This window comes from Pongo pygmaeus, chromosome 12 (assembly GCF_028885625.2).
Source record: "Pongo pygmaeus isolate AG05252 chromosome 12, NHGRI_mPonPyg2-v2.0_pri, whole genome shotgun sequence".
NCBI classification, from domain to species: domain Eukaryota; kingdom Metazoa; phylum Chordata; class Mammalia; order Primates; family Hominidae; genus Pongo; species Pongo pygmaeus.
Window position 1 is genome coordinate 85,883,163 of NC_072385.2, and position 14,940 is coordinate 85,898,102.

The following is a 14,940-nucleotide window of genomic DNA, read 5'->3' on the forward strand; positions in this document are numbered from 1 at the left end:
CAACCTCTGACTCCCGGGTTCAAGCAATTCTCCTGCCTCAGCCTCCCAAGTAGCTGGGATTACAGGTGTGAGCCACCACACCCAGCTAATTTTTGTATTTTTAGTAGAGACGGGGTTTCACCATGTGGATCCTGACCTCAGGTGACCCACCTTCCTAGGGCTCCCAAAGCGCTGGGATTACAGGCGTGAGTCACTACGCCCAGCCTTAAATGTTTCTAATACTTAATTTTTAGATATGCATTGAAATGTTTTTTAAATGGCATTTCTTTTTTTGTAAAGTAGCCTTTACCTACAGATTTAATTTCTGTATTTTTCAGGGTTACTTTGAAAGTTGCAACATACACAGAAATAGGATAGCAGGCTTTGAAGTAAAAGCCTATGCTAACCCCACAGTGGTTCGATGTGAAATTCACCATGGGCAGACTGGAGGAATATATGTCCATGAAAAAGGAAGAGGACAATTCATAGAGAATAAAATCTATGCAAACAACTTTGCAGGTGTATGGATTACCTCAAATAGTGACCCAACAATAAGGTATTTACATATAATTATGGGTGAAAATTACTTTTTCACTTCAAGGTTTGTCTGAAAAGTCAAGATATTGAGCTTTAACTCTTAAAAGTTTTTGTTAGACATTTGACTACTATAAAATAGATTTTCCTAGTTAAAGTCTGTGCATCTGAATGAGCCATAGCTATTGCAGATTTATTTTTTGGTGTTTTTTTTTCTTTTTATTAGGGATATAAACCATATGTGATATTATGAAAAATTGCAAATGCTGTGATTTTTATTTTAAATTCATCAAACTGCATTATAGATGAGTAAATAGGGCTGTTACCTCCCCTTGGAGCTTGAAGGACTTTGTCTTCTTTTTTCTGATAGTTAGCAAATAGAATAACTCAGGAAAAATATCTCAAAGATTCTTGGCCAGAAAGACTAAAATTATCAAAAAGTCAAAAACTGCAAGCTGTCATTTTCCCTTAATAAGGCAAAATTGTAGAACCAGAGGTATTATAATTTAACCAAACACTATGAATTATTTTTAATTGTCAAATTTTATTTTCCATTGGCTTTATGGAAGTAGATTTTGGGATTTCCATCTTGTTAATATTCATCAAATGTTTCTAGATCAGCTAAAAAATTGTTTTGAATGTATTAGCTGTTTTGAGGGGAATTTTTAAGAATGCTACATATGTTCTTTCAAAGAGTAGTCTGACTTTTCCAAAGTCTTAGGCCTTAGAAATAATGAAGAAATTGAGGCCTTGGAAGTTATGTAATTTGTTATATGACCATGAGGGGCCTTACAGTTGTATAAAACAAGTAAGTTTGGCTGAATAGATGTCTTCTTTTTTTTTGTTTCACATAATTATAGGGGAAATTCTATATTTAATGGAAATCAAGGAGGAGTTTACATCTTTGGTGATGGACGAGGCCTTATTGAAGGAAATGACATTTATGGTAAGCATATGGTTTTGTTCTATAAAACTTACAGATTTGTATGTCTTCTTGATATTAGCAAAATGATGGAACATTTTGAAACTACCCAAGTGGAAGCACTGATCCAACTCTTTAATTTTTTTCTTTTTTAAAGAGATGAGGTCTTACTCTCTTGTGCAGACTGGAGCGCAATGGCACAAACATGGCTCACAGCAGCCTCAGACTTCTGGGCTCAAAGCGATCTTCCTGCTTCAGCCTCCCTGGTAGCTAGGACTACAGGCATGTGCCACCATGCCCCACTCATTTATTTGTGGAGGCCGGGTTTTGCCGTATTGCCCAGGCTGGTCTTGAACTCCTGGCCTCAGGCGATCTTCCCACCTTGGTCTCCCAAAATTCTGGGATTGCAGGTGTGAGTCTCATGCACTGCCCTTTAATTTTTGTTGTTGTTGTTGAGACAGAATCTCACTCTGTTGCCTAGGCTGGAGTGCAGTGACACAATCTCAGCTCACAGCAACCCCTGCCTCCCAAGTTCAAGCGATCCTCATGCCTCAGCCTCCAGAGTAGCTGGGATTACAGGTGCATGCTACCATGCCCAGCTCAATTTTGCTTTTTTTTTTTTTTGCGGGGGGGTATGGAGTCTCACTCTGTCACCCAGGCTGGAGTGCAGTGGTGCAATCTCGGCTCACTGCAAGCTCCACCTCCCAGGTTCATGCCATTCTCCTGCCTCAGCCTCCCGAGTAGCTGGGACTACAGGCCACCACCACGCCCGGCTAATTTTTTGTATTTTTAGTAGAGACGGGGTTTCACCGTGTTAGCCAGGATGGTCTCGATCTCCTGACCTTGTGATCCGCCCGCCTCGGTCTCCCAAAGTGCTGGGATTACAGGTGTGAGCCACCGCGCCTGGTCATTTTTGCATTTTTAATAGAGACAGATTTTGCCATGTTGGCCAGGCTGGTCTTGAACTCCTGGCCTCAAGTGAGCTGCCTGTTTCAGCCTCAGCCTCCCAGATTGCTGGGATTACAGGTATGAGCCACCACGCCCGGCCTAAATGCTTAATAAAGATTATTCTGTGATATTTATTCACAGGCACTATGCCAGATACCAGGGATGAAAATATAAATAAGACCTTAGTCCCAAGGAGTATCTGCAGTTTCCATAGTTTCACTCTGTTTTTTAATAGTTAATAAATTGTTTCTGTGGTAGTTTAATATATTTTGTACTAATTAGAGAAAGAAAATATTTATTCCTCATTAAAGTTTTAGGAACATTAAATCAGCAAACAATCAGTAGATATCTGTGTGCCAGACACCAATATGTGCCTGGGCTTTCGCTTCTGGTAACTCTAACCTGGTTAATACTTACATAAAGCTTTACTAAGTGTAGGCACTCTGCGGAGCATCTTAACCTGAGTTAAGTCATATAATACTCACATCAACACTGTGAGGTAGATACCATTAAATATTGATAAGGATACAGAGGCACAAAGATACTTACTGATCAGTATACAGAGGCACAAAGAGGTTAAATTACTTACTCAGGGTCACACAGGAAGTAGAATTCCTGGGATTCGAAATGTGGCAGCTCAGCTCCACAACTGTAGCATAGCATAGCACAACTATGCTATACTGCCTGCAGCTCTCTGCATCTATTTACACTTCTAGTTCTCTTAATTTTGTCTTGTAATGGTCATTAAAATTCTAGTGTAAGAATTTTAACCACTACCTAATGTAAAATCCTTACTGTATTCCCTAGGCTCACAAATGTTGACCTTGTAACTTTTATTTTTAAATAGGCAATGCATTAGCAGGAATTCAGATTAGGACAAACAGTTGTCCAATTGTTCGGCATAACAAAATTCATGATGGCCAGCATGGTGGGATTTATGTGGTAAGTTAATGTATATAGTTCCCTATAAACTCATGCATCAAAACCAGGGGGATAAAGTGTTTCTCCTTAAGCTTTTAGGTAGGCCATATTCAACTTTTGAAGTATGTATTTGTGACTGTCTTTAATAGTTAGACAATAAATAACGTTCTTGTTCTCCCTGCCAGTATCTTAATGACTTCTGATTTTAAGTTTGTGTTTAATTATATAAAATTTAATCAGCAGCTGACTAAATTTAGGCATAAGAGATACACCTTTTTATTAAAGTCTTTATTATTGGCAATATGGGCTAGCCTCAGCAGCAGTTCATTTGCAGTCTTTTATATTTGTTACACCAGAATTTTACGAGTATGACTACTGTATGAGTCTCTGAAGTTCTGCAACTTTTTCATTTGAATTTATGTTAAAATATAATTAACTTCCAAAATTTCGAAACCTGTGTATTAATCGTCTTCACTCATGGTATCTAAAATTTTGCAACTGATTCAAGTAAGAAAATGTAGGAAATTTCAAAAACGTCCATATGCAAGGCATGACTTTTAATTTTCATTTATGGTTCTAGAGATGCACATGTCCTCAGTTACCTGCTAAAAGTAAAAATTTTGGGAACATGAAGCCATATCATTTTGAATTGATTTCTCCAGAAATGGGTTTGAAGTAACTGTTAATTTATTACTAAATGAGAGGTCATCAGTTTGTTACACATCCTAGGGTGAATTAATTTCTTTTGCTAAAGAAAATTGAATGCTACTACTACTCTTACTGTGATATTAAAAGTATAAAACCACTTAAAGAACAGTATAAAATTTTTGAAAGCTTGAAACTCAGGTAGAGGCTACATAAAAAGAATGTTGGCCGGGTGCGGTGGCTCACACCTGTAATCCCAGCACTTTGGGAGGCCAAGGCGGGTGGATCACGAGGTCAGGAGTTCAAGACCACCCTGGCCAAGATGGTGAAACGCCATCTCTACTAAAAATACAAAAATTAGCCAGGCATAGTGGCGGATGCCTGTAATCCTAGCTACTCAGGAAGCTGAGGCAGAGAATTGCTTGAACCTGGGAGGCAAAGGTTGCAGTGAGCCAAGATTATGCTGCTGCACTCCAGCCTGGGCGACAGAGCGAGACTCCATTTCAAAACAAAACAAAACAAAACAAAAGAATATTGCCATTACCTCCTTACTCAGATGAAAAAACAAAAATGGAAAAATTTTTAACTATCTATAAAGGGGGTAACAGACTATAGATGCCTTGCTTATAGAAGATAAATATTATAACCAGTGTAACTTTTATTTAGCATGAAAAGGGACAAGGAGTAATAGAAGAGAATGAAGTTTATAGTAACACTCTAGCTGGAGTCTGGGTGACAACTGGCAGCACTCCAGTACTGAGAAGAAACCGGATACACAGTGGCAAGCAGGTAGGATTAGCCTGGACTCTTGGATGGGAAATATATTGTTTCGTAAATACTTGTCCCTTGAAAAAGCTTTTTGTTTTTTTAATTTTAGGTTGGTGTTTATTTTTATGACAATGGACATGGAGTGCTAGAAGACAATGATATCTATAATCATATGTATTCAGGGGTTCAGATAAGGTAAATGTTTTCACATTTGGCTTTCTTTTGGGAGGGAGTTAGGAGTATGTGGGGTGTGTAGAAGAAATTTGCTTATTGTTTAATGCCCAATCTTTATCCCCCTATTGTATATATATTCACATTCTTAAAATAATCTTGACTTAAATTGTCAGAATGTAGCTTTCCTTGGTCTAGGTGAGGACAGAAGCCAGTGGCACATGTGCCATAAGAGGTCACTTCCACCGTTCTGCTTTCCACTATGAGAGTCACATCAGCTGCCAATATGATCCTTCTTACTTGGAGAGTGGAAGTCTGTATTAAAGTACTTGTGCATTATGACTGGCATATCATTGGCACTCAATAAAATGAAGCTTCTGTTTTATGCTATTTCTGTAAAATTAATAGTTTTTGATACCCCTCTAATATTTTAGGTTTTTGGAATTCTAGTAGTACTAATGATCATATACTGGCTTACCTCTGTTTATTACACTTTACAGTTCATTGTGCTTCACAGATACTATGTTTTTTCACAAATTGAAGTTTTGTGGCAGTACTGTGTTGAGCAGATCTCTGCCATTTTTTTGCAGCAGCATGTGCTCACTTCCTGTCTCTGTGTCTCATTTTTGTAATTCTTAGAGTACTTCACATTTTTTCATTATCATTATGTCTGTTATGGTGATCTCTGATCAGTGATCCTTTTTTTTTGTTTGTTTGAGATGGAGTTTCAGTCTTGTTGCCCAGGCTGGAGTGCAATGGCACGATCTCGGCTCACCGCAACCTCAGCCTCCCAAGTAGCTGGGATTACAGGCTTGTGCCACCATGCCCGGCTGACTTTGTATTTTTAGTAGAGACGGGGTTTCTCCATATTAGTCAGGCTGGTCTCAAACTCCTGACCTCAGGTGATCCGCCCGCCTCGGCCTCCCAAAGTGCTGGGATCACAGGCGTGAGCCACCACACCCACCCTGATCAGTGATCTTTGATGTTACTATTGTAATTGTTTTGGGACACCATTAACTGCGCCCAAGACAACAAACTTCATCTGTAAATGTTGTGTGTGTTCTGACTGTTCCACCAAGCAGCCATTCCCATCTCTGTCCCTCTCCTCAGGCTTCCCTATTGCCTGAGACACAATAGTATCGAAATTAGGCCAATTAGTAATCCTCAAATGGCCTCTATAAGTGTTGAAGTGAAAGGAAGAGTTGCATATCTCTCACTGTAAATCAAAAGCTAGAAATGATTAAGGTTAGTGAGGAAAGTATGTCAAAAGGCTGAATAGCCCAAAAGCTAGGCCTCTTGTCCAGTTAGCTAAGTTGTGAATGCAAAGGAAAAGTCCTAGAAAGAAATTAAAAATGCTATTGCAGTAAACACATGAATGATAAGAAAGCAAAGCAAAACAACCTTATTGCTTAGTTTCTCAGGGTTCAAAGCAAAATAAAATAATAACAAAAAAATGGACTTATGCTAATATGGAGAATATTTTAGTGATGTGGATAGAAGAACAAACCAGCCACAACATTCCCTTAAGCCAATTCCTAATCCAGAGCCAAGGACCCAACTCTCTTCAGTTCTATGAAGGCTGAAAGAGGTGAAGAAGCTGCAGAAGAAAAGTTTGAAGCTAGCAGAGGTTGATTCATGAGGTTTAAGAAAAAAAGCTAAGTGCAAGGTGAAGCAGCAAATGCTGAGATAGAAGCTACAGAAAGTTATCCCAGAAGATATAGCTAAGATCATTGTTGAAGGTGGCTACACTAAACAGATTTCAGTTGTAGACTCAATAGCTTTATATTGGAAGAAGATGCATCCAGGACGTTCATAGCTAGAGGGGAGAAGTCAATGCCTGACTTCAAAGGGCAAGCTGATCTCTTGTTAAGGGTTAGTTCAGCTGATGACTTTAAGTTGCAGGCAGTGCTTATTTACCATTCTGAAAACCCTAGGGCCCTTAAGAATTACACTAAATCTACTCTGCCTGTGGGCTATAAAGGGAACAACAAATCATGGATGATAGCATATGAATTTACACTACAGTTTACTGAATATGTTAAGTCCACTATTGAGACCTAGTGCTCAGAAAAAATATTTCAAAATATTACTGCTCATTGACAGTGCACCCAGTAACCCAAGAATTCTGATGCAGATGTACAAGGAGATTGTTGTTTTCACGCCTGCTAATACAGCATCCATCCCACAGTCCATGGATCAAGGAGTAATTTCAATTTTTAAGTCTTTGTATGTAAGAAATACTTTTTAGAAAGCAGTAGTTGCCATAGATAGTGATTCCTCTGATGGATCTGGGCAAAGTAAATTGAAAACCTCTGGAAAGGATGGATTCACCATTCCAGATTTCATTAAGAACATTAATGATTCCTGGGAAAAGATCTGAAAAAGTGCTGTAATCCAAGCATTTTGGGAGGCTGAGGTGGAAGGATCTCCTGAGGCCAGGAGTTCAAGATCAGCCTGGGCAACATAGCAAAACCCTGTCTCTGTAAAAAATAGAAAAAATTAGCTAGGCATGGTGGCATGCACCTGTGGTCCCAGCTACCCGGAAGGCTGAGGTGGGAGGATTGCTTGAGCCCAGGAAGTCGAGGGTGCAGTAAGCTATGATCATACCACTGTGACCCCTGTCTCAAAAAAAAAAAAAAAAAAAAAAAATTGCAGTTATGCCCTGAGCCAAATGTTGAGCTTTTCTGCCCACAAAGTGCAAAATTCTAGTACTGGCAGAGGTGTAACCCAAGGGGTGGCCAGGGTTCTCACCGCCTTTGGCCATGGGGCAGGCTGGTCTAGACAGCAGGGGGATGTTTTCAGGGCTGAAGTTTCCCCCCTACTTAGTCCTGAACACATCGGGTGCTGGAGCACCTGTGTTCCCATGAGGCCAGCGTGGGCCACGCATGACTTCAAAAGGCCCTCGAGGCTTGACTAAGTGCGCCAGTTTCATTCTGAACATGCTGCTCTAAAACACATCCCTGCTGAGCCACAGGAGGATCAGATATTGTGAGCTTCTGGCCTGTTGATGCTCAAGAGCTGGGGCATGCGGGGAAGACTCCGGAACTTCTAACTCTTGCTAACCTTACATCTGGGATTCTTAACGCCCTCAGCTGAAGAACTCAATGAATTTCAGCTTTGAAGAGGTTCTTCTAACACTTGGCCAATTTCAACCAGGCTTTGCTAAAGTCCTCTGAAATTGGGGGATTGAAAGCCAGTTACTTGGATCACAAGTTACCTGTGAAATCTGCAAGGACCTGCTGTCAGGGCTCATGAAGCCCCGAAGTATGGCACCTTGGCATGCAGACTACTCTGACCCAGAGGAGACTGGAAGGCCTCAGAAGCCAGGTCTTTGTCCTTCCCTCCTGGTTCCTCCTTTTCTCCCCCAAATTGAGTCCCGGAAACCAGAATTCCTTTTCCTCAAAGCAGGTCTTAGAAACTAGAATTCCTTTCTCTCAAACCCAGCCATAAAACCTAGCAAGGTCACTCTCTCCCTTCTCCCCGCAAGATCCTCGTTCCTGAGGGGGGTACCCAGGGGAAGGGGAATTGTACAGAGCAGCTTTGCTGGGTTTCCCGACTCTGTCCATCACTGTTAGGCCAGATCCTTTGTGTCCAGTCACATTTCTGCATGGCTGTTCATTCATCAAACCTAAATACAAAAATAAATGTTTTTATGGCCAGGACAAAAAAAAAAAAAAAAATTAACGGGGGTTTGGAAGAAGTTGCTTCCAACCCTCATGGATGACTTTAGGGGTATAAGACTTTGGTGGAAGAACTAATTCCAGACGTGGTAGAAATTGCAAGAGAAGTAGAGTTAGAAAATGGAACATGAAGATGTGACTGAATTGCTGCAACCTCATGATAAAACTTGGACAGATGAGGAATTGCTTCTTACGGATGAGCAAATAGTGGTTTTTCTTGAGGTGGAGTCTGTTCCTGTTGAAGATGCTGTGAACATGGTTGAAATGACAACAAAGGATTTAGAATATTGCATAAGCCTGTTAATGAAGTAGTAGCAGAGTTGGCAAGGATTGACAACAATTTTGAAAGAAATTCTACTGTGAGCAAAATGCTATAACAACATTGCATGCTACAGAGAAATCTTCCGTGAAAGGAAGAGTCGGTCTATGTGGCAAACTTAATTGTCTTATTTTAAGAGATTGCCAGTTAGTCAGGTGCAGTAGATCATGCCTGTAATCCCAGCACTTTGGGAGACTGAGACAGGTGGATCACTTGAGCCCAGGAGTTTGAGAACAGCCTGGGCAACATGGCAAAACTCCATCTCTACAAAAAATACAAAAATTAACTGGGCATGGTGGTGTGCACCTGTAGTCCCAGCTACTTGAGAGGCTTAAGCAGGAGGATTGCTTGAGCCCAAGAGTTCGAGGCTGCAGTGAGCTATGATCATGCCACTCCAACTCCAGCTTGGGTGACAGAGCAAGACCCCATCTCTTTAAAAAAAAAAAAAGACTCCCTGAAGGCTTAGATTGTTATTAGCATTTTTAGCAATAAAGTATTTTTAAGTTAGGGTATGTGCTTTTTTTTATGTAATGCTATTGCATACTTAATAGACTACAGTATAATGTAAAGACACTGGGAAACCAAAAAATTCACGCGACTCTCTTTATTGCAATACTCGCTTTATTGTGGTGGTCTGGAACGGAACCTGCAGTTATCTCCAAGGTATGCCTGTAATTCATTCCTTCATTTTACATATGAGGGGAATATATAATATAAGTCACTTAATATAACCCCATTTAGTTAACATGTTAGGAAACTCTACAATAATAATCTGTAGTAAAGTATGTTCTGTGGGAAATACAGGATTAAGCAAAATTAAACCACTTTCTTCTCAGGGCATCTTGGACTCCATTGTATAGTTAATTCTTACTACGTGACTTATGTGGATTTCTCCACTGTTTACCTCACGTAACATGAAGATATGGGAGTAGAAGCTATTGAAATGGTATTATTTTCTATTCTATTTACAGGACTGGAAGCAACCCCAAAATTAGACGCAACAAAATCTGGGGAGGACAGAATGGTGGAATTCTAGTTTATAATTCTGGTATGTTTAATCTGTCATCTTTTTCTCTGTGTTAATAAACTTCAGAAATACACCTTCTAGGCCGGGCACGGTGGCTCACGCCTGTAATCCCAGCACTTTGGGAGGCCGAGATGGGTGGATCACCCGAGGTCAGGAGTTTAAGACCAGCCTGGCCAACATGGTGAAACCCTGTCTCTACTAAATACTACAAAAATTAGTTGGACGTGGTGGCACACGCCTGTATTCCCAGCTACTTGGGAGGCTGAGGCAGGAGAATCACTTGAGCCCCGGAGGCGGAGGTTGCAGTGAGCCAAGATCACGCCACTGCACTCCAGCCTGGCAACAGAGCGAGACTCTGTCTCAAAAAAAAAAAAGAAAAAGAAAAAGAAATATACCTTCTAGATAACCTACATTTTTGCATTTATAGGTCTAGGCTGTATAGAAGACAATGAAATATTTGACAATGCAATGGCTGGAGTCTGGATTAAGACAGATAGTAATCCTACACTAAGAAGAAATAAAATCCATGATGGAAGAGATGGTGGCATCTGTATATTTAATGGGGGTCGAGGTATTGTTGTTAATTTTGCATTAGTGAAAAATCCAGTTTTCCATTATTCTTCCATATCTTTAATGATCAATGACATTGCTAACTAAGTTATAAATTGAGTGAATCTCAAGTCTTTTTCCTTATCAAGTTGAGCTGGTTTAGGAGATTAGTGCCTAGAGTTAAGAGACAAATGTTTACAATACTTTTCCTTTTGTAGCCACTTTGAGTCTGCAGTTGTCAGTAAGCCTTTTTAAAGATAGAATTTGTTTACATTCTCTGGACCTTTTAAAATTCAGAATAGTAATATGATTATAATAAACTTCAAAGTCAAGTTATAGAAATAGGTGTGAGAAATTAATTGATCTGTAAATATCTGAAAATGTCTTTAGTAAACGGGTATTGCTTTTGTAACTGTTTTCAACTGTGTTTGTTGGAGAGTGGAATTAATGAAGCCAAGATGTGCCTGGTTTGGTATTCATAAAGGTCAACTCACTTTGCATTGAGGCAAAAGTTCCATAGTGCCTGCCCCTTACAGATGCATGTATACAGAGATTCACAGAGCTGCCAAATGCAAATCTATCTTTGTTCCTGAAATGTCAATAACCCAACATTTGTACATATCTTACATAGAATAGCTAGTTATTACTCTAACATACCAAGATTTAATGAACAAAATTTACTACTACAGCCAAGCAGTGATGATTCCATTGACAGACTCTCCAGGAGCTTATAATCTAGTAATTCAGTAAAGTGACATGTCTCAGATAGTTTTTACAAAATATAGTGAAGACACACAATACAGAATGGTTTATTTGCAAGGTGCTGAGAAATGGTTCACACAAGTCAAATCACTTTTGAGCCGTGTTTTGAAAAATGAATAGATATTTACTAGCAATTGGGTTTGGGAGAGGCAAACAGACCATTCCAGATGTTATTTCACTTTTATTCTTTAAATACTGATTTAACACCTCTGTACCAACCACTATGATACAGATGCTAGAGATATGCTAAATGAAACAGCACTACATCCATAAAATGTATAGTGTGATGGAGTGGAGCACATTGTAAACAAAAGTCTAGAGGAAACTGAAAGTAAGGGAAGAGGTACAGAAAGTTGAGGCTACAGAAGGGGCAAGGCCCAAATCATGAGGTTTTCTATATGCAGTAAGGAGTCTGGACTCCATCTTAGCAATACCACTTGAGGTTGTAGTGGAAATAATCAAGATTAGAGACAGGGACTTGGAATAACTCAGGCAATAAATAATGAGAGCCTAAACTAAAATGATAGCATAAGGGTGTGAAAAGGTTGGGGGGGGGGGGGACATGTTAACGATATTTAAAAGGACAGAACCGGCTGGGCACAGTGGCTCACACCTGTACTTCCAGCTGCTCTGGAGGGTAAGGCAGGAGTATCACTTGAGTCTGGAGTTGGAGACCAGCCTAGGCAATATAGCAAGACCGTATCTCTATAAAAAGGGTGGAACCAACAGGACTGGGTCATTGATTTAATATGGAGGTTGAAAGAAAAGTGAAATATGATGGATGCTCAGGATTCTGATTTGGGTGGGTGACTACCTTTCATTGAGGTAAGATATAGGAAATGGTTTCTGGAAAACATTAGTAAGGTCAGTTTTTAAACATTGAATCCAAGGTTGTCTTCTGGAATATCCAAATTGGTTATGACCAGAATGTGATTAATTATACTAAGCTAAAGGAATAGATTTAAGAATTAGCAACAGTGGCCGGGTGCAGTGGCTCATGCCTGTAACCCCAGCACTTTGGGGAGGCCCAGGTGGGTGGATCATTTGAGATCAGGAGTTTGAGACCAGCCTGGCCAACATGGTGAAACCTAAAAATACAAAAATTAGCCAGGTGTGGTGGCAGGTGCTTGTAATCCCAGCTACTTGGGAGGCTGAAGCAGGAGAATTGCTTGAACCTGGAGGCAGGGGTTGCAGTGAGCCAAGATCGCACCATTGCACTCCAGCCTGGGTGGCAGAGTGAGACTCTGTCTCGAAAATAAAAAAGCAACAGTGTATATGTAATAGTTGCAAGATGTAAGATCACCCAAAGAGTATGCAGAGGGAAATGAGGGACAGAACCCAGAAATATTAATACCCAGAGAGTGAACAGAAGGAGGACCCCAAGCAGTCACTGAGTCAGATTTTTCCCACTCATCCAGGTGAAAGTTTAGGTCAATAATGTGAAATACCAGAGGGATTAAATGTCTACAGAAATAAAACCATGTCTCACATTAAGACAAACAAGTAGGTTGGAGGGGTATTTTGAAGGGCAAGGTGATATTAAACTTTATTCTGAAAGTAGTTTGTTAGAGAAAGAGGCATGATAAGAGTTGCAGTTAACTGATTGGAAACTATGCAGCAGATGAAACTGGAATAAAGGAAACTCATCAGGAAATGATTATAGTAATAAAGGCCAGAAATAAGGGCTTGCTTGCCTGAACGAAAAACAAGAGGATACAAAGGTTCTAGAAATATTTCAAAGGAATTAACTTTAATTCAGCAATACTCATTGAGAATCAACTATGTACCTGGCTCTGAAGATGAAGTGGTGAGTAAACTTAGACATGGTCCCTGCTATCATGGAGATGGCAGATTATTGGTCAGAATGCTCTTACCTGTCATTTTAGCAATTTTGTTAGATCCTTAATACCTCTGAATTGCTAATAAACTTTGGTTTTGGCTGAAAAAACAGTCCTGTGAATTTTACCATGCAGTTAAATAAGAAACTAAAAGCAAACCTAAATACCACCAAAAAGGTTAGTAGAGTCTGTCATATGCATTAGCCTTAAACTAAGGAAATATTTTATTATAGGTCTCCTTGAAGAAAATGATATTTTCAGGAATGCTCAAGCAGGTGTTCTCATCAGCACTAACAGTCATCCAATCTTAAGGAAAAACAGAATATTTGATGGATTTGCTGCAGGTTTGTGTTTTGTTTTCTTACCTGTGGCTTATATGTAGTTCTGCAAAGTGTTTGATGTGGAGTATATTCATTCTGTTTTGCTTATTAACTAAAATGTGCAAAGTGTGCTGAAGTGGCTGAATGCCTGTTTATTCATTCACTTACAAGAGCACCTAATCAAGTTCTGGATTCTTCTACTCTAAGCCAGACTCCTAAGAAATGTTGCTCTCATTGCTTAGTCGTGATTATGAAACATTTATTGGGATAGAATAAACGCATTCTTGTATTACCACTAGGAATACAGATAGATTCAATTCCTCAGATGAATTTACCAATTTAAATCTGCAACAGAAACAGATGTTAAAATGGATGCCAGTGAAATCCAAGTATCATGTATTTAAACTTTAAGACAGTTAGGTTGGTGCGAAAGTTAATTGCGGTTTTGACCATTATCATTGATAAGTGAATGTTACTGTTAATGGTTGAAATAAGTATCTACATTTTATTCAGTAGACATTAAGAGGGTTAATGTACTTTTATAAAAGCAGCAGTTTACATTTGCTTGCTAATTTCAGGTTTTTAAGAAGCAGTATAAAGTGATGTATCTACTTGTTTGTAAATTTTACTTCAGGTATTGAAATTACAAATCACGCAACTGCAACACTAGAAGGCAATCAGATTTTTAATAACCGGTTTGGAGGCTTATTTTTAGCATCTGGGGTTAATGTGACAATGAAAGGTATGTTGGAGTCTATTATATCTATAAATATATGCAATATGCCATGAAAGATAATCAGAAGCCGTTTTATAACTTGATTCCTTATGTCACTCTCCAAGTTAGCAACAGTTTAAGATAGATTTTGAAAGAAACAGAGCTTTGGTTCTAAATGGTTGGAGTATCTTATACAAGGAAAATTCTATTCTTAGCTGATTTCTTAGTTACTTCATTGGTTAGCTTCAAGGCTCTTAAAAATATTGGCTCTTCTGTTAGGATAATCCTATAATCTTTAGTTTTTAAAATATTAACAGTCCTGTGGATTTTTACTTATTCTTTCTTTTATTACAGATAACAAAATAATGAACAACCAAGATGCCATAGAAAAGGCTGTTAGTAGAGGCCAATGTTTATATAAAATATCAAGTTATACCAGCTATCCCATGCATGATTTCTACAGGTAACTTAGAAATAAATATTTGAGTCCTGAAAAGAGGAAGTCTCATTTCCTTTTTAAATTAGCAATGCGTAGCATTTTTGGCTGTTTGCCAGTGTTGAGACTATAACTACTGAAAATTTTATAATCAATCTACTTGAAGATCGTGTTTAAGACTGTAACTGTGGGTAGGCATGGTGGCTTATGCCTGTAATCCTAGCACTTTGGGAGGCTGAAGTGGAGGATCACTTGAGCCCAGGAGTTCTAAACCAGCCTGGGCAACACAGGGAGACCCTGTCTCTACAAAACAAAACAAAGACCATAACTATGGAAAAACCTAATACTACAGTAACTGATGTCATGTAACTCGTGTAATGTATTGTTTTCCTAGAAATTTCAAGGT

General features: G+C 39.2%; 1 protein-coding gene across 4 annotated transcripts in view; it reads left to right on the forward strand.

The window, feature by feature from the left end:
- Positions 1-14,940, forward strand: part of FBXO11 (F-box protein 11) — a 99,247-nt gene that overhangs the window by 82,459 nt on the left and 1,848 nt on the right. For all 4 annotated transcript variants that reach the window (XM_054472058.2, XM_054472052.2, XM_063649397.1 and 1 more), the window contains exons 12-21: positions 318-535; positions 1,374-1,459; positions 3,231-3,325; positions 4,616-4,738; positions 4,827-4,912; positions 9,859-9,935; positions 10,342-10,485; positions 13,297-13,407; positions 14,018-14,125; positions 14,453-14,561. In XM_054472058.2, the coding sequence (XP_054328033.1) occupies positions 318-535; positions 1,374-1,459; positions 3,231-3,325; positions 4,616-4,738; positions 4,827-4,912; positions 9,859-9,935; positions 10,342-10,485; positions 13,297-13,407; positions 14,018-14,125; positions 14,453-14,561 (1,157 nt within the window). The remainder of the gene's footprint in view (positions 1-317; positions 536-1,373; positions 1,460-3,230; positions 3,326-4,615; positions 4,739-4,826; positions 4,913-9,858; positions 9,936-10,341; positions 10,486-13,296; positions 13,408-14,017; positions 14,126-14,452; positions 14,562-14,940) is intronic.